Source organism: Arachis hypogaea, chromosome 15, assembly GCF_003086295.3.
Source record: "Arachis hypogaea cultivar Tifrunner chromosome 15, arahy.Tifrunner.gnm2.J5K5, whole genome shotgun sequence".
Taxonomy (NCBI): Eukaryota; Viridiplantae; Streptophyta; class Magnoliopsida; order Fabales; family Fabaceae; genus Arachis; species Arachis hypogaea.
The window spans coordinates 30,029,474-30,049,780 of record NC_092050.1 but is presented as its reverse complement, the minus strand read 5'-3'; the positions used below and the strand labels follow the sequence as shown (position 1 = coordinate 30,049,780).

General features: G+C 33.9%; 1 protein-coding gene across 1 annotated transcript; it reads right to left on the bottom strand.

Moving 5' to 3' along the window:
• Positions 1 to 6,346: 6,346 nt before the first annotated feature.
• LOC112748213 (uncharacterized) lies at positions 6,347 to 19,397 on the bottom strand. Its single transcript, XM_072217843.1, has 7 exons — positions 19,269 to 19,397; positions 18,714 to 18,780; positions 12,189 to 12,356; positions 9,742 to 9,971; positions 7,056 to 8,838; positions 6,595 to 6,966; positions 6,347 to 6,498 (listed from the first exon to the last, which is right to left on the bottom strand). The coding sequence occupies exons 1-7, from the start codon at positions 19,395 to 19,397 to the stop codon at positions 6,347 to 6,349; spliced, it is 2,901 nt and encodes a 966-aa protein (XP_072073944.1).
• Positions 19,398 to 20,307: the final 910 nt, after the last annotated feature.

Here is a 20,307-nt window from a genome sequence, read left to right as displayed (position 1 = left end):
TGATCTCGTGTTAGCCGAAGCTCATGAAGGAATTTGTGGGATACACTCGGGCGCAAGAAGCCTAGCACAGAAAATACTTCAAGCTGGTTTTTACTGGCCGACGTTGTGGGAGGATAACAGAAAGAAGGTCAGAACTTGCGACCAATGTCAAAAGCACGCACCGATCATCAACATTCCAGCCGAGCATCTTCACCAGTCAGTAGTAAGCTGGCCATTTAACCAGTGGGGAATCGATATCCTCGGCCCATTTCCCACTGCACCTAGACAGATGAAGTATTTGGTAGTTGCTATCGACTATTTCAGCAAGTGGATTGAAGCACAACCCTTGGCAAGAATCACATCCTCCCAGATGATATCCTTTGTTTGGAAATATATCATATGCCGATTTGGTATTCCTCGCCATATTGTCACTGACAATGGTCGGCAGTTTACCGACCATAGTTTTAAAGATTTTTTGCAGAATATAAAGATAAACCAGCACTTCTCATCTGTGGAACACCCACAATCTAATGGCTTAGCTGAAGCCGCTAATAAGATCCTCCTGCACGCTTTGAGGAAAAAGCTCGACGACGCCAAGGGACTCTGGGCAGAGCTGGTTCCAGAAGTATTGTGGTCATACAACACTACAATACACACATCCACTAAAGAAACCCATTCCGCTTGGTATATGGGTCTGAGGCAATGATTCCCCTGGAAATTTCACAACAATCCTTGCGAACACAAGCATATAATCATGATCAAGCTCGCCAAGCAGAGCTCGACTTAATAGAAGAAGTTAGGAATACAGCAGCCATTCGCCACCGAGCTTTACAACAGCAGCTTGGCCGTCGACATGCTAAACGAGTACAACCAAGATCCTTCAACATTGGAGATCTGGTGCTGAGAAAAACTGAAGAAGCTCGCCGACCATCATCCCATGGAAAGCTTGCAGCAACATGGGATGGCCCTTACCGCATATTCGAAGTCCTCGGAAGAGGAGCTTACAGACTAGAGCATTTGGATGGTACTAGACTCCCAAGTACATGGAATGTCAATTCTTTAAAGCAATATTACAGTTAAGACGAAGCAGAATGCTAGTACTCTTTTTCCTCACTTGAGATTTTTCCCAAAAGAGCTCAAGAAAGTTTTAACGAGACTAGCCTGCCTGAATTAAGTTGTTAAGGTACTGCTTTGAATAACACTTACCTACATTTACAACATTTTTAGCATGTTCTTTTTAAACCTCAAACTTCAATTTGCCAATAAATATCATGAGGAAATTTGTTATCACAATTTGCCAATAAATATCATGTCCAATTTTAGTACTAGATCAATTTTTAATCACAAAATTTTAAATCTTTCTTTAATGTTACACATTAATAATGTTATTGTTTCTTATTATATGAGTTTATTTTATTTTAAAATTTAATCCTAACTATTTATTTTGATCTAATGGTTGAATTTACACCCTTTTATTATCTCTCGTATATATAAAGATAATTTTTCATTAGATACTCAATATATATATTGTGTGTGCACGTGTAGATGTGTAACATCATTTTCATTAGATCTTGGACAAGGCTCGCAACCTTCTTCTACTTGATTATAGGCAGAACTGCTCTATTTCTTTATTCCATTTTGTCCGATCTTTTCTACTTTTAATATAACCGGTGAGTTTTGGCATTCATGAAGCATCCCCTGTAAGGTTTCAGAGATCAAGAGAAGGAATGAGTTGTGATATGCAAAACAGAAGCAGAGATGATTCTACTGTAGAAGAAAAAGCATAATGGAATTGATTATGCTTAGAATACTTCGTTACAATAGAATATAAGTGTTTAGCTATATATAGAAAAAACTAACTATACATAACTAACTGAATACAAGACTATTATAACTGACTAAAGGTAGTTTTAAAACAAATTTGGTGATGAGTGAAGGGAGAGTTCTTGTGTTTCTTCCTGACTAAGTCAACACCTCTTTCTTGGTTATATTAGGGTGACAGACCTAGAAAAATTTAATCGTAGAGGCAAAAATATAATAAAATTTAGGTATAGATATATTTTTTTGGGGCTTTTTACGATACCCAATAAGTTATTAAGGATTAATTTAGTGAATTTGAATTTCATTTAAGAGGGCCAATGAGTTGCTACACATACGAGATGGAATTCGAACTCCCAACACTTGCTTAGACGGACAACTAAGCTAATCACTCGACCAACTCAAATTTATTTAGATATATTTAAAATTTTAAATTAAAACTATCTATACATATTAATAAAAATTAGAAATATACACATAATCACTTATTAGAACATTTAAAATAATGAAAAAATAATTTTACACACAGTATAATATTCAAAATAATAAAAAAATAATTTATAATGACTTTTCTTTTATTTTTAACATGACTAAATATTATTTTTTTATATATAATCTTAAACAATTATATTACTTTTTATTATTTTATATTTAATTATAAAATTTATTTATTATAATTTTTATGGTATAAATAAATTTTTTATCCAAAATAATTACTATAATCATCAAGACCAGTTTAATAATGAATATTAATATAATATATTAATATATAGATAATATATTTTTTTATCTTAAATTTTTTTTAAAAAATTACTAATAATTTAATTAAATTTTTTATCACTCTTTTTTGAATTTATTTATTTTTTATTTTTATACTAAATTAAATTTAACAATATAATTATTATTAAATATTAAATTTAATAAAAAAAATTTTAACATAAAGCACACAAAAGATATTTATATTTTATTTTAAGATAAATATAATATAACAAAATATATATATATATATATATATATATATATATATATAAGTATTAGTCTTTTTTATTAAAATTTTGTGGGCCTTTTCACTTAATGTAGATCCGTCCCTGGTTATATATGTATTTTTGTGACTTTAAAATGTTAATTAGTTACTTTACTTTCTTGGTTATATATGCGTTTTTATAATTGCTCGGGCATCCCTTTCCTCGTTAGCTAACTTTTATTGTTGAGTTACTCCTCGCCTCAATTCCAATAATATTGCTTGCATTGTCCCTTTTAAGTTTTAACTATTATGTGTTTTCTTTTCTAATTTTGGTTCATCTTAGTTGATTATGCTTATTTAGGGATATTGGGCTGCGTTTGTTTACAGAAACAGGACATTGAGATAACAGAGACACAAAAACACAAAATTGTATTTGACAGAGAAAACATGAACAGAGACAATGTGTTCAAAGATACTGAATTAGTGTATTTTGTGTCCATTCTGATAAGAAGGACACGGAGACACTAACAAGGACACAACTTATTTTTTATTTTTTTTATTATTTTTGTTAATTTTTATAATTATATTTTTTATCTCAAATTTTTTGAATGAAAAAAATGAGAATAAATTGAATTTTTATAATTTGTTCTAGTTTATTACCAAGCAGAATACAAAAATACAAAATTTTATGTCTCTGTCCATTAATATCTTGTCCTATCCTATTCTCAGTGTCTTATCCTATTCTATTCTCAGAAACAAACGTAACCTTGGTGACCAGCGTTTTGGGGAAAATGTGAACAAGTGTGTAACGTGTGTTCATAGGTTCTTTCAACTATAGTATTATTTTATATATAGTAACCCTGAAAAGAAAATTATTAATTGTGGGGGGAACATATATAAAACGTATAAGAGGTTATATTATTAATTGATAACCTAATTAATACAAGTGTGTGTGTCTTCAAAAAATTTGAGTTATAAAAAAGTTATTTTGGTCTATGTTATAGTTCAAGCCAAGAATCAGCCTATGTGTAATATTATCATGTTCTTGTTATACTTCAATATTTTATGGAGCTAATCAAAGTGCTAAGAGTGGAGGCAAAATTAAGAGTATTTTTTTTTTTTTTCAAGATTCAGTTTGGGACTCAAGTTTGTTGATTCTCATGGTATTTTGTCTGAATTTGTTTCGAATTTAGTTTTCTTGCTTCTCTAATTTTTTTTCCCACTTTATGCAGATTGAAGACTTCAAAAGGAGTTTAAATACCATGAATTCTGCCTGTGATGAGGTATTTATTCATTTGCTTACAAAATTAATAAACAAAGTTTTATTTATTTATTTGTATTTTTGTAGACTTGTACATTTTGCTTTGATAATAGGTCCAAAATTCAGTTAAACTCAAGGAAATTACGAAGAAAATTCTTTATTTTGGGCAACACATTGAAGAAACGGCAACGGGTGTGTTCTTTTAATTAATAATTGTAATAACTGTGTTAATATTTTACTTTAGATGATATTTTATTTTAATTAACAATTGTGATAATTGTATTCATAAATTATATTTTTATTGTAGTAACTGGATTAAAATAGCAAATTAAAGATTTCATCATCAAAAGAGTTAAAAGGTATGTTTAGAGTGAGCAACAAAAAAATATGATTCTGTGACAAAAATTTTTATGTATTAAAGGTTATATATTAAGATATTTATAATTAAAAAATTATATTGTGTTTGATATTTTGTTTACAAGCTATAACTTTTGATTTTCGATAACCATGCACGAATTAAAAAGTATATTATATTTAATATTTTATGATTTGTAAATTTAAGTTATTGATAAAATTGAAACAAAAAAAATATTAGTTTAATCCGGTCAAAATGGTTATTTTAATTGATATATTAAATGAGTAAAAGCTGCTATTCTAATTTAGTAAAAAAAAAGTTTTAACCGTTATTTTAAATTAGTTAAAATTATCATTTTAACCAGATAAAAATGACGGTTAAAATTATCTTTTTAAACAATCTAAAAATATAATTTTTATTAGTGAAAACGATGATTTTTAACTATTAATTTAAATGATAAAAAATATCACTTGAACCTAAAAAAATGATATTTTGTAATCGCCATTTTATATACTAAAAAATGCCATTTTCACTCGATAAATTAACTGTCGTTTTAACGTAACCAATAAAAAATTACTGTTTTATCTAAATATAACGACAGTTTAAAGTGTTGTTTTAAATAATTAAAAAAAAGTCATTTTAATAATGAAAATTGTGGAAATTTTTGAAAAATCATCGTAATTTTTAGAATAATACTCAAGATTATGGTGTGTTTTGGAAATCTTAAACTCTAATATATTAAGAGGTCAATATTTGAGAATTAATTTAAGTGAGAAGTATCTTTATACGAAAAATAAGTGGATTTAAGATTTAAGATTGAATTACAATCCTTCAAGATTCGAGATAAAATTCTATTAAAACTAATTTTAATATTTACTCTTCTTTTAAAATAGAAAAAATTCCACTTCCCTCCTCTACGAGATGCTAAAATGATACTTTCCTCCCTTCTATTTTATAAATATACATTCTCATCCCTTTTAACTTTAAAAAACCTCTTCTTTAATCCATTTTAAACTTTTTGTGTTAACTAATGTTAACTTTATCCATTTTTTAAGAAAAAAATATTATTTTTTAAGAAAAAAAATTATTTTTTTTAAAAAAAAATATCTATTAGCAAAAATTTTATTTTTTATCATTATTTTTTTTACCAAATATCTTTTAATAAATCATTCTTTTATTGATTAAATTATATTTTTAAAAAATTAATAATTATATTATTTTTTCTAAAATACCCTTCAATAATTTTTTAATTATTAAATTATAATTTTACCAAAATTTTTGTTAATAATTTTTTTATATTTTACTATTAATTTTTTGATATCTATATATATTATTTTAACATTAAATAAAAAATTTTAGTAAGATTATTTTTCAATATCAATATATATTAATTGTTACACATATTAGCAGTGGTAAGATTTTTTTATTTAATGCTAAAATAATATATATTGATATCAAAAAAGAATAGTAAATATAAAAATAGTTGTTAAAAAAATTTTAGTAAAATCACAATTTAATAATTAAAAAATTATTGAAGGGTAGGTATCTTAGAAAAAAATTGTTAGAATAAATTAATTTCAATATCCCAGATCATCCATATTGAATCACCAAAATATATCATACTCAAGGTTGCGAGAACCGGACCGGTCAATGAACCGGTGAGGTCACTGGTTTAATGGTTCACTGGTTCGACCGGGGTTCAACCGGTTTAATTAAATATTAAATAAAATTATTAAAAAATTTAAAATAATCTTAAGTATATAAATTCAATAATTTCTAACTTAATAAAATTTAACATTTCACATAATAAATTATCCATTACTTAATATTAGAGGTTCACAAACAACTTCAAACATCAAAGTTTATAACTAAACAAAAAATAAAACGTACATAATGACAAACCCATAATGTTCTACATTCAAAAGATACAATTACTAGCAAGCGTTCAACTAATCAAAGATGCAACTCATCAAAAATCATAATTATCATTAAGTGTTCCAACATCTCCATCATAAACAGGTAATCCAAAGCCACCATCATCAGAGGTACCACCAAAAGAAGCTGTATTTGAAGAATCAGCAACATTAGGGAAATCCCCATCAAGTTCCACATCTCCTCCATCTAATAAAATAAAATAGAAAACCAAGAAAAAATTAAAGTTAGAACTTTACATCAGATATTGAGAAGAAATGAAACAAGTTTTGCTATTTCAATAACCTGTAGGATATGAAGGCATAGCATTATCCGTATAGATTAAATTTTCAATGCCTTCAATGTCTCCATTAGTAAATTCAGGATCTTCTTCATCCGGCATTACCCAAAAATCTACTGTGTCAATGCTTTGAATGTCAATTGGATCATAATTCTTCTTCTTGCGATGCATTCTAGATTGAAGGCGTAGATTATAAGTGACATAAACAATGTCACTTAGCCTTTGATGCTCTAATCGGTTCCTCCTCTTTGAATGGATTTGTTCAAAGAGGCTCCAGTTCCTCTCGCAGCCGGATGATGAAGATGTTTGATGAAGAAGACGAATTGCCATTTTTTGCAAGTTAGGAGCACTCCCACCGTGTAGCCTCCACCATTCACCTACCAGAATATGAAATTCAACTATCAATTCTCATTCAATATTTAAAAAACATTCAAAGTAAATTGAACATAGAAATTTAAATACTTACCAGGTTCAAGTCTCTTAATTGCTTTCAATGCACTTTCCCTTCCAAAACTTCCTTTTCGATCTCGATACAACTGTATCTCTTGCATTGCAGCAACCGAGTCATTGCAAAGAGTTTCAATATCAAATAAATCAAGCAAAGACCTCAAGATATTTGCCTTCTCAACAAACCCCTCACTATAGAAGTAATCTGGATTCAAAAAGTATGCTGCTGCATGGAGGTCACGCTTCAAATGCTTATCCCACCGCATTTTCAAGATACTTGTATAAGGTGTGTATGCAGATTTCCTATTTCTAAACATTGTCTTGATATTAATTTTGGCTCTTTGCATGCCCGCATACACAATACCCAGAGAAGGTTTCTCATCAGCATCAACAAGCCTCAATAACTTAATTAGAGGACCAACAAGCATAACAGTAGTCAAACAATCCTCCCAAAACTTACTATCCAAGATAATTGAACTAACCATCTTCCCATTGACACTCTTGGATAATTTATGAGAAGTAAAATATTTATCAATCACCAATGCTTGCAAGTCTTGTTTATGATCATATATACTTTTCAAAGTAATGAAAACAGTAGCAAAACGTGTTACACCTGGTCGAACAATTTCTGTCCACTCTTTTCTTTTTCTAAGCCATGACAAGAAAATTATATGATTGTAAACAAAGACAGTCACTTTTGAAGCACGAGAGGCAAGGTCAGCTATGTGAGGAAGACTTGCTATGTCTTTTAAGATAAGATTGATGCAATGAGCAGCACAAGGAGACCAAAAAATGTTTGGATACTTTTCATGAATGAGTTTTCCAGCAGATACATAATTCGCAGCATTATCAGTAACCACATGCACAATGTTACTAGACCCAACCCATTCAATAACCTCAGCAAACAATTTAAACAAGGTATCGGCAGTTTTTATCATATCAGAAGCATCAACAGACTTAACAAATGACATACCAGCAGGACAATAAACTAGAAAATTAATTAACGTATGCTGCCTTTGATCAGTCCAGCCATCTGCCATCAGTGTACAACCAGTCCTTTTCCACGAGCTCCTATAACCTTCAACAAGTAACTGACACTCCTTCTTAAGATCGGCCAGCAAATGAACTCTCATTTCGTCATACGACGGTCCCTTGAAACCAGGTCCAATTGCAGCAACGCCGTCCAAGGCAGGTTGAAAGTAAGGCGATTGAATTGCATTGAATGGAATCCGTGCATCAATGATCCATCTTGCAAGCCCCAACTTAACCTTGTGTTTAACTTGTTTACTGGCCAAGACACTTTTCAAAGCTGGTTGAGAGCCTGGCGTAGTCCTTTCCTTAAAATAACTTCCAATTGGAGTAGCAGCAATCGCTCTTCTCTTTCCTTTGTCTCCCATTGTTGCAGGAGCCGGAGGTTGTACAGGATTAGGCGCTTCACCCTCTTCTTCCGCTTCTCTTTCACTTTCCACATCATAACACTCAGATGTAAATTTTCTTTTTTCTGCCTTATTTTTTTTGTTTTCCTCCAAAAGCCTTTTGAATTGAAGCTCAACATCTTCAGTTACTTTGTTACAAACTTTAATTTGTCCAGGGATCTTTGCAAGATGATATTTCATTCTATATATCCCCCCTCCATTATAAGTATTCAAGCAGAAAATACATGTATATTGAGCCTTGTTATTTTTGTCATACCTCACTGTGAAATACTGCCAAGCTGGATCAGATTTACCTCTAGATGAACCAATTTGAGAATTTTGAGCAGCATTATCTTGTGGCTGTGAGTTACTTTGTGATTGTTCCATCTAAAACAATCAAAAACAGAACAGGCAGCATAGAGAATCAAAAACTATTTCCAGATTCTAGCAAACAGAACAGGCAGCATAGAGAATCAAAAACTATTTCCAGATTCCAGCAAACAGAACAGGCAGCATAGAGAGTCAAAAACTATTTCCAGATTCCAGCAAACAGAACAGGCAGCATAGAGAATCAAAAACTATTTCCATCAAACAGAACAGGCAGCGAATTCATACAATATACAGTATAAAAGAAATCATGTGGAGAACTTAAGGTAACATAATGTATCATTCTATTGTAACCGTATATATAATGAAGCCGTGCAGGTATCCATTTTTTCCATCATAGTTAGCTTATCTGCCATAAAAACAATGAGAAGAGACATCATCATATCTTATCCATTAATAATGCAATTCCTTCAACTCCGGACAGACAGAGTGGACCACATCTCAGTTTTCTTATTTACATCCCCTTCTCTTTTTGTTTTGGATTTGGGGGTGAATAGAAAGAAAACTCCAAACCGTGACAATTCCCAATCACAATGTCAAGTTATCAGCACAAAATGTTGACAAAAACAAATCAACAAAGAAAAATTCAACACTTGAGTGAAGCAGATTTTTTAGTATGGTCTTCAAACCTTTTTATACAAAATAAGAGAGGCTGATATCAGGTAGCAATAACAGAACAGCCAGCATAGATCAAACAGAATGGTAGAGCATAGAGCAAACAGAAGCAAACAGAAGCAAACAGAATAGAACAGAAGCAAACAGAGGCTGATATCAGAAGCAAACAGAATGGTAGAGCAAAGAACAAACAGAAGCATAGAGCATATTCATGAACCAGCAAACAGAACAGAACAGGCGAGCTAGAAGGAAGCATGTTCAAAATCAAGACAAGAAAAGCAGTCTTACCGGCGAATGAGAGGCGGGCTCGGCGAGCTTGTCGAGGTTCGGCGACGAGGAGGCGGGCTCAACGCGGTGGTCGTCGCGGCTGCTGAGGAGCGCTGCTGGGTGGCGAATGGGGAGCGATGCTGGGTCGCGATTCGCGAATGAGGAGCGCTGCTGGAATCTGGAGCTTGGTGGGCGGTGGCAATGGTGGCCTTGGTGGATGAGGGGGGAAGAAAGGGGAGGAGGCTGACTGGCTGAGAGTGAGAGCTTCGGGGGTGAGCTTGGTGGCAGGCTGATTGATTAGGGTTCCTTCGTTAGGGTTAACGCGTTTCCCTCTTTTCTGTTTTTTTTTTTTTTTTTATATAGCCAAAACGACGTCGTTTGGCTTATAAATTTCGAAACCACTGAACCGTAATAAAACCGGTCGGTTCTTCCGGTTCGCCGGTTAACCGCCGGTTCGACCGGTTTTTCCACCGGTTTTTTGCCACACGGTTTTGGAGGTCACCCGGACCGGCCAGGTAACCGGTTCCCGGTTTTTCCGGTTGAACCGGCCGGTCCGGTCCGGTTTTCAGAACCATGATCATACTCGAATGCGGAAGCGTACCTGAATTCATAAACATAAATCATATGATCGGAAGAGTTTGGATCTTGTGGTTCTTTCGATCTTCCTCAACCAAAGCCTTCTGTATTCCTAGGAGGTTGAACTGCAACTCTTTTGATGGGGAAAGAGCAACAAAGGCGGCTTTTGGTATATTGGGGACCGAAACCCTGAAGGTCTATTTATATTTGAGCATGACACCCATTAAACCCTTAAACCCAAATAAAATAGTATCTAAAGCCCAAAAGATAATATCCGGTTTTATTCTCATTTAATTCCAAATCAAAAGTAATAATGACTTATTCAATTAGCATTTAAAACAATAAATGAGATCATCATTATATAAGTCATTTAATTTGAAATAGCATAATTTGTGATTATAATTAATATATGTATTGCCCATAAATAAGTTAGGAAATCAAATAATTTCCTAACAATCTCCCACTTGGGCTATACATATATTATTTCTTGACATAATCACATCTTTATAAACTTTATGCGCGCATCTGAATGCTATTTCTCTCATTACTTTAACAATCTGGTCCGTCTCATACATTAGATATGGAACTACCGCAGCTTTTATCACATTAAATACCGTGACTAAACCACGCCAATCACCATCCTAATATACTCAACGACATAAATCAAATTTGGATGAGTAATATGGAAATTACATGCCAAGTGATCTCATGCATGTCTATTTCCATCTGGTCCAACTTTATTGAGATCAAACACAATACAAATATTGCAAAATGAACCTTTCACATAACATGAAATAAACCATCAACTTAATTCTGCAGAAAAATAACTCAATATTTGTCATAGGACATATAGCATAAACTCCCACTAAACCAAAGCATCACAAATATTGACACCCATCCGAGCAGTGTGCTCATGAAAAAACTTTAGGGGTCAATCCCTTGGTAATGGGTCTGCTAGCATATACTCTGTTCCTATATGTCCTATGGAAATATGTTTTTTTTTCTTAAACTTTCTCCTTGACAACTAAGAACTTGATGTCTGTATGCTTCGATTTTGTCAAGCTCTTATTGTTATTGGAGTATAGTACTGCTGACTTATTGTCACAAAATATCTTTAATGGCCTTTCAATGTCATCTACTATATGAAGCTTAGTGACAAAGTTTCGCAACCATATGCCATGAAATCGAAATCGGAATCAGAGTTCCTAATGATCTCCAAATTTTCTGATCTCCGATAAATAAGCATGTAATCATTTGTTCTCTTTAGATAACGCATTACGCGTTTAACAGCTATCCAATGATCCATGCCTGGATTGCTCAAGTATATACTCAATACTCCCACTATAAATGATATATTGGGATGTATATAGACTTGAGCATACATTAAATTCCCTAGTGCTGATGCATAAGGTTTATCATGTATTGCTATCTTCTCAAAATCATTTTGGGGCATTGCTTGAGACTAAACTTGTCTCCTTTAGCTACAGGTATGTCCATTGGTCTACAATTTTCTATGCCATATCTACTTAAAATCTTTTCGATATAGTTCTTTTGTGATAATCGAAGAATACCATGAGAGCAATCTCTTAGTATCTCGATTCCTAATACAAAAGAGGCATCACCAAGATCTTTCATTTCGAATTTGTTCGATAGAAATTTCTTAGTTTCATGCAACAAGCCTATATCGTTGCTGGCAAGTAGAATGTCATTAACATATAAGACCAAAAATGTATTTACTCCCACTGAACTTGCGGTATACATATTTCTCTGTAATATTTACCTCAAAACCTTATGAGGTAATGCCTTAAACTTGTGATACCATTGACGGGAAGCTTGTTTGAGATCATAGGTGGATTTTCTCCCTTTTTTCTGTCGGATCTCCTTAATGGTACTTCTTGAGGTTTGTTGAGCTTGTTGTATGGGTTGGGGTTGATGAGGATTCTCATCATTTTCTTGTACTGTAGCAGTATCTCGAGCAACAACAATATTCTCATTGTTCTCTTGTACTGTAACTGGATCTACAATAGGATTCTCATTTTGCTTTTGTACTATAACTGTATCTTGAACAATAATAGGCACAAGGACCTGATCATTGTCAGTTATAGAATCCTCATCAAAAGCAACATGCCTAATATTTCCTTCCCCCCAAACTCAACATCCTCAAGAAATCTCGCATTTTCCATCTCAAAATAGACCTTGATGCAGGATTGTAAAACTTGTACCCCGTGAACACTCAGCGTAACCAACAAAGTAGCAACTAATTGTCCTTGAGTCCAATTTTCTTTCATGCGGCCTATAAGGTCGCGCCTCAGCTGGACATTCCCAAATATGCAAATGCTTTATACTAGGCCTTTTCCCAGTCTAAATTTCATATGGGGTTTTGTTAACTGCTTTGCTTGGCACCCTATTAAAGATGTACACTGCGGTCTTTAAGGCTTTTCCCCAGAGTGATTCAGGCAAGGAATGAATGACTAATCATGCTTCTCACCATGTCCTTAAGAGTTCGGTTCCTTTGCTCTGCAACACCATTCATGCTAGGTTTGCCTGGCATAGTGTATTGCGGAACAATACCACACTCTTCTAGGAAAAGAGCAAAAGGCCCAGGACGTTGCTCACCTGAACCGTTATATCTTCCGTAGTATTCACCACCACGATCAGATTTGACAGCTTTAATTTTCTTTCCAAGTTGAAGTTCAACTTCAGCTTTGAAAGACTTGAAAACATCCAAGGCTTGGGACTTTTCATGAATTAAATATAGATACCCGTAACGAGAGTAATCATCTATGAACGTAATAAAGTACCGTTGTCCATTCCAAGAGACAGTAGGGAATGGGCCACATATATCGGTATGTATTAGTTCTAAGACATCTTTAGCTCTCTCGGCACCTAATTTCCTTTCGTTTGTCCTTTTCCCCTTTATGCACTCAATGCAGACTTCAAAGTCCGCCAAATTTAGGAGTCCGAGAATTTCATCCGACACGAGCCTCTGAATTCTCTGTTTAGAGATGTGGCCTAGGCGTTTGTGCCATAATGATGCCGAATTCTCATTCAGTTTTTGTTTTGTACCCGTTTGCAGTATTTCATTATTATAGGAATTTAAGTTAAGCCTATATAGATTATCCACCAAATGACCAGAGCAAATATTATTCGAATTATAAAAGAGACTGACTTTATTGTCTCCGAACGAACAAAAAAACCTGATTTGTCCAAACGAGAAATAGAAACCAAAATTCGTCTAAATGACGGTACATAAACTGTCTCTAATAAATCCAAGTAAAACCCACTCGTGGAACATAATCTAAAGGTTCCTATAGCTTCGACTGCAACTATATTGCCGTTTGCCACATAGATGTATCTTTCAGCATCACTTGGCGGTCGGCTCCACAGGCAACCCTTTCTTTACACGCCATGTGGCATATTTGGTACAATCCTTCTTCATGTGTCCCACCTTCTTACAGAAGAAACAAGTTGAAACTTGATCTTGTTTCTTAGCCTTTTTCTGCTGAGAAGGCACATCCGCAGTAGTATCACGCTTTCTTTTATACTGAGAAGATGAAGCCATGTGAGCACTTTCAGTCTTATCTTGCTGTAGCCTCTCTTCTTCTTGCACACAGTGAGATATAAGCTCATTTAAGGACCAAGTGTCCTTCAAAGTGTTATAACTCACTTTGAATTGCCCAAAGTGTGCAGGAAGGGAAATCAAAATGAAATGCACGAGTAAATCTTCAGACAACTCTAACTTTAGTGCTTTCAATTTTGAAGCAAGATGAGACATTTCCATAATGTACTCCCTTATGTTCCCGTTACCTTTATACCTCATGGAGACAAGTTTGCTCAAAAGACTACTTGCCTCCGCCTTTTCATTCTTAGTAAAGAATTTTTTTACATCCTTTAGGAACTGTTTGGCATCTTTATCCTCAGTGATTGAGCCCCGAAACGCCTCAGGAATTGAGCGTTTCATGATCATAATGCTCATTCGATTGGATCTCTCCCACTTCTCTATTTTAACCTCATTGAGGTTTTCCGGAGTGGAAGTGGGTTTCTCCTCTCGAAGAGCTATATCTAGATCCATACAACCGAGGACAATCTCCACGGTATCTTTCCAAACTTTAAAGTTTGAACCATTCAGCATAGGAATACTGCTAATTTGCGCAGAAACATTGGTAGCTAAAGCCATAGTTTCTGGATTAGAACAAAAAGAACATGCAGTAAATATTAGTTAATTAATGGGTAAAAATCCATATTGAGATATCCAGTACAACATTAATTTTCAATCTTTGGATAGAAAAATTAACTGTAAGTGATACTCTCATTGCAGTAATCAAATATTGTCAAAATTCCTGTCACACATTAAGTCTTTCTTTGGACCGACTTAATACGCACATGGAAACTTAAACTTCGCAACCTATTTATTACCGCATATATTTTCTATTAATTGGCCAAACAATAACCTTCCTTTGGGCCGATTATTGACCGCATAATTAATAGAAAATAAACAAAAGTGTGCAATGCTTATTATTTGGCCAAACAATAAACTTCCTTTGGGCCGATTATTGTTCGCATAAATAATAAGCATTACTTTATTTTTAATTTGTTACCCAAACATGTATTTATTTTCAATATGTGTATGTAATTCGGCCAAATATAGACCTTCCTTTGGGCCGACCAATATTCGCATGAATTACATAACACTATATTCCTAATGTTTTAAATAAATCAATTTTCACAAAAGAGGCTACTTTGGCAGCATAATGTTCAATCAATTTATTTTAAAACCAAATCTTTATAAAATTAGTGAGTATAATAATCCAAATTGTTACTAGTTTCTTTATGTAACAATTAAATAATATTTTCTATTATTCAAATATTATTAATATGTATACATAAATTGGCCAAATATAAATCTCCTTTTAGATCAATTAATATTCGCATAAGTTATATATACATAATAATCCTTATATCCTTTACTCAATTAATAGAATAAATCAATTATCATATCAAATAAAAAAAATAGATACAGTAAAATATATATATGCGCGGGCAATAATATATATATACACGCAATCATATTAAGATGAATAAATAAATAGAAGGAGATGAGAGAGAGAATTTCAAAATTTAATTAAAATAAAAATTAAAATTGAAAGTTAGATTTCAAAAATTAAATTTGAAATTAAATTAAAATTAAAACAGTTAGTTAATTAAAAAGGAATTTTGAAAAAGGAGAGAGGGAATTTTCGAAAATAAGAGAGAGGATTAGTTAGGTAGTTTTGAAAAAGATATGATTGAAACAAAAAGATAAGATTGATTGAAAAAGTTTTGAAATTTGTTTTTGAAAAAGATATGATTGAAATTTAAAAAGATATGATTGAAACAAAAAGATAAGATTTGAAAATCAATTTTAAAAAGATAAGAAGTTAGAAAAGATTTTGAAATTGAATTTGAAAAAGATATGATTGAAATTTTAATTTGAGAAAGATTTGAAAAGAAAATTAAAAAGATTTGATTTTGAAAACTAAAGTTGATTACTTGACTAATAAGAAACTAAAAAGATATGATTCAGAGTTTAAAGATTGAATCTTTCTTAATAAGCAAGTAACAACTTGAAATTTTTCAATCAATCACATTAAATGCTAATAAAATTTTCGAAAATTAAGAAATAAAATAAGAGAAAGATTTTGAAAATCAAATTTAAAAAGTTTTCGAAAATATGAAGGAAAAATGAAAAAGATTTGATTTTTGAAAAAGATTTTGAAAAGATAGGATTTTTAAATTAAAAATTTGATTTGATTCATAAGAAACAATTAAATTTAAAAACTTTTTTACTAAATCAAATCATATTTTCGAAAATTTTGAGTAAAATAAGGAAAAGATATTTTTTTTATTTTTGAATTTTAATGATGAGAGAGAAAAACATGAAAAAGACTCATAACATAAAAATTATGAATCAAAACACACAATGCATGCAAGAACACTATGAATGTCAAGATGAACACCAAGAACACTTTGAATGTCAAGATGAACATTAAGACTTATTTTTGAAAAGTTTCAAGAAAAGAAAAACATGCAAGACACCAAACTTAGAAATTTTCAATAATTAGACCCTAACAAATTAAAAATGTAAATGGAAAACAAGAAAAGACACAAAACATAAAAATGCAAAGATCAAACAAGGCAATTCATCAAGAACAACTTGAAGATCATGAGGAACATATGCATGAGTTTTTGAAAAATGCACAAATTTTAAAAACATGCAATTGATACCAAACTTAAAATTTGACTCAAGACTCAAACAAGAAACATAAAATTATTTTTGATTTTATGATTTTATTAATTTTTTTGGCTTTTTCGAAAATTATTTTGAAAAAGAAAATAAGGATTTCAAAATTTTTAATAAGAATTCCAGGAATCATGCAATGTTAGTCTAAAGCTTCAGTCTAAAGGGATTAGACAGGGCAGAACAAGCTTCAGCAGGACATTACATACAACAGCCAAATTGATGGGAATCAACTAGCTCCTGTGATGATAGAAGCATCATCTGAAACACTAGAATTCATTCTTAAAAATTCTGAATAAAAATATTTTTGAAAAATATTTAAAAAATTTTTTTGGATTTTTAAAAAATAAGAAATAAAAAGCTTAAAATTAAAATAAAATTACCTAATCTGAGCAACAAGATGAACCGTCAGTTGTCCAAACTCAAACAATCCTCGGCAACGGCGCCAAAAACTTGGTGTGCGAAATCATGATCATTCCATTCCTTGGTAACGGCGCTAAAAACTCAATACACACGTTCATGATCTTATATCTGTTTCACAACTTCGTACAACTAACCAGCAAGTGTACTGGGTCGTCCAAGTAATAAACCTTACGTGAGTAAGGGTCGATCCCACGGAGATTGTCGGCTTGAAGCAAGCTATGGTCACCTTGTAAATCTCAGTCAGGCGGATTAAATTGTATTAAGAAATTATAGTAGATAAAAATAAATAAAATATAAAATAGGATAGTGGTACTTATGTAATTCATTGGTGAGAATTTCAGATAAGCGTATAGAGATGCTTTCGTTCCTATGATCTCTGCTTTCCTGCTGTCTTCATCCAATCAATCCTACTCCTTTCCATGGCAAGCTTTATGTAAGGCATCACCGTTGTCAATGGCTACATCCCATCCTCCTGTGAAAATGGTCCAATGCGCTATCACTGCATGGCTAATCATCTGTCGGTTCTCGATCATACTGGAATAGGATTTACTATCCTTTTGCGTCTGTCACTACGCCCAGCACTCGCGAGTTTGAAGCTCGTCATAGCCATCCCTTCCCAGATCCTACTCGGAATACCACAGACAAGGTTTAGACTTTCTGGATCTCAGGAATGGCCATCCATGGGTTCTAACTTATACCACGAAGATGCTAATAACTCGGACTCGGTCCCCTGTATTAGATATCCAAGAGATATCCATTCAATCTAAGGTAGAACGGAAGTGGTTGTCAGGCACGCGTTCATGAGTTGAGAATGATGATGACTGTCACGATCATCACATCCATCATGTTGAAGTGCAAATGAATATCTTAGAAGCAGAATAAGTTGAATTGAATAGAAAAACAGTAATACTTTGCATTAATCTTTGAGGAACAGCAGAGCTCCACACCTTAATCTATGGTGTGTAGAAACTCTACCATTGAAAAATACATAAGTGAAAGGTTCAGGCATGGCCGAATGGCCAGCCCCCATGATCTAAGAACTAAACGTCCCAAGATGTCTAATACAATAGTAAAAAGTCCTATTTATACTAAACTAGTTACTAGGGTTTACAGAATTAAGTAAATGATGTAGAAATCCACTTCCGGGGCCCACTTGGTGTGTGCTTGGACTGAGCTTGAAGTTTACACATGGAGAGGTCATTCTTGGAGTTGAACACCAGTTTGTAACGTGTTTCTGGCGTTGAACTCCACTTTGCAACTTGTTTCTGGCGTTTGACTCCAGAATGCAGCATGGAACTGGCATTGAACGCCAGTTTACGTCGTCAATCCTTATTCAAAGTATAGACTATTATATATTGATGGAAAGCCCTGGATGTCTACTTTCCAACTCAATTAGAAGAGCGCCATTTGGAGTTTTGTAGCTCCAGAAAATCCACTTTGAGTGCAGGGAGGTCAGAATCCAACAGCATCTGTAGTCCTTCTTCATCCTCTGAATCTGATTTTTGCTCAGGTCCCTCAATTTCAGCCAGAAAATACCTGAAATCACAGAAAAACACACAAACTCATAGTAAAGTCCAGAAATATGATTTTTAATTAAAAACTAATAAAAATATACTAAAAACTAACTAAATTATACTGAAAACATACTGAAAACAATGCCAAAAAGCGTATAAATTATCTGCTCATCAGTCATCAGGAAATACTTCAGGAAACTCACATACAATAGGGATTTGTCCTAGGTTTTGATCATCACCCGAGACACCCATGGTTAATAACAAACTACCCTGACATTCAGTCCCAGAACAATTCACCATTACAGAATTCAAGTAATAGTTATTTACCACCACCGGCCCTTCTGTATCTTCCGGCATAAAGCACACTGACTTCGCGGAACAGTCGAGTAGAACATGGTTCTTGGATAACCAGTCCAACCCCAAAATAAGATCAAGACCGATCATCGGCAAACAAATCAAATCTTGTACAAAGTCACGTTGCTTTACCCTAAAAGAAACTTGCGGACATCCTAGCCTAGTTACCATAGCTTCATGAGTGGCATTATACACCTTCAGGTCATAGCCTAAAACCACAATCTTCAATCCTAACTCACTAGCCTTCTCAAATGCAATGAATGAATGTGATGCTCCAGAATCAAACAAGGCATTTAAAACTTGACCAGTCATTTCACATTTACCTATGATAAGTGCCTCAGACCTTTCGGCACCTATAGCTCAAGTAGTAAACACCCGTCCAGGCTGCTGTGCTCTCCCGGTACCCTGTTTCTGCTTCTCTGGATAGTTGGAGGCTCGGTGCCCCGGCTTCCCACATGAGTAGCATAAACCCCAACCGGCCTTGCACGGAACACCAGGATGGTAACCCTCACATCTAGTGCGAGCTTGCTCATTCAGGGGCTACTTCCCAAATTTCCACCCCGAAGCATTGTTGTTGTTGTTGTTGTTGTTGTTGTTGTTGTTGTTGTTGTTGTTGTTGTTGTTGTTGTTGTTCCTTCTGACGTTATTCTGACCCTGAGTCCTTTGTGGTGCAAAACTTTCCCGCTTGAAGGACGGACCTCTAGGAGCGAAACTCTTCCCTCAGTTCAGTGGGAATGACCCCCTCTGGCTTCCTCTTTCTGCAGCTGCCTTCTTCACACACTCTTCGGCAACTCGGCTTTTGTTTACCAACTCGGAGAAAGTCCTGATCTCCATAGGCCCTACGGAACTGTAGATGTCGCTTCGGAGCCCTCCTTCATACTTGATGCATTTCCACTCTTCAAAGTCCCCCGGAGCTCCTTGACACATACGGGAGAATCTGAACAACTCCTCAAACTTGTCTGTGTACTCAGATACAGACATAGTACCCTACTTCAATTGCAGCAGTTCAAGTTCCTTGGTCGTTCTAGCAGAGTTCGGAAAGTACTTCTTGTAGAATTCCTCCTGGAATGTATCCCAGGTGATAGGATCATCACCCTGCTGTATAAGACGTCGGGTTCCCTGCCACCAATGTGACGCTTCCCCAGTGAGCAGATAAGTAGCAAACTCGACGCATTGTTCCTCTGGTATCAACTGCGGTTGCAGAGCGCGCTCCATAGCTTGGAAACAAGTGTCGACCACAGTTGGATTGGTAGTCCCCTTGAACATCGATGGATTGACCTTTAAGAACGTCGCCAATGTCATTGGACCTTGAGTCTCGTTTCCGCCATTCCCCTCATGATTATGATTATTGTTATTCATCTGCTGCCCAAGTGCCTCAGCAGTAGCCTGTATAGCAGCGGCCATGTTCTGCAATGTGGCCATGAAGTTCACGGGGTCATTTTG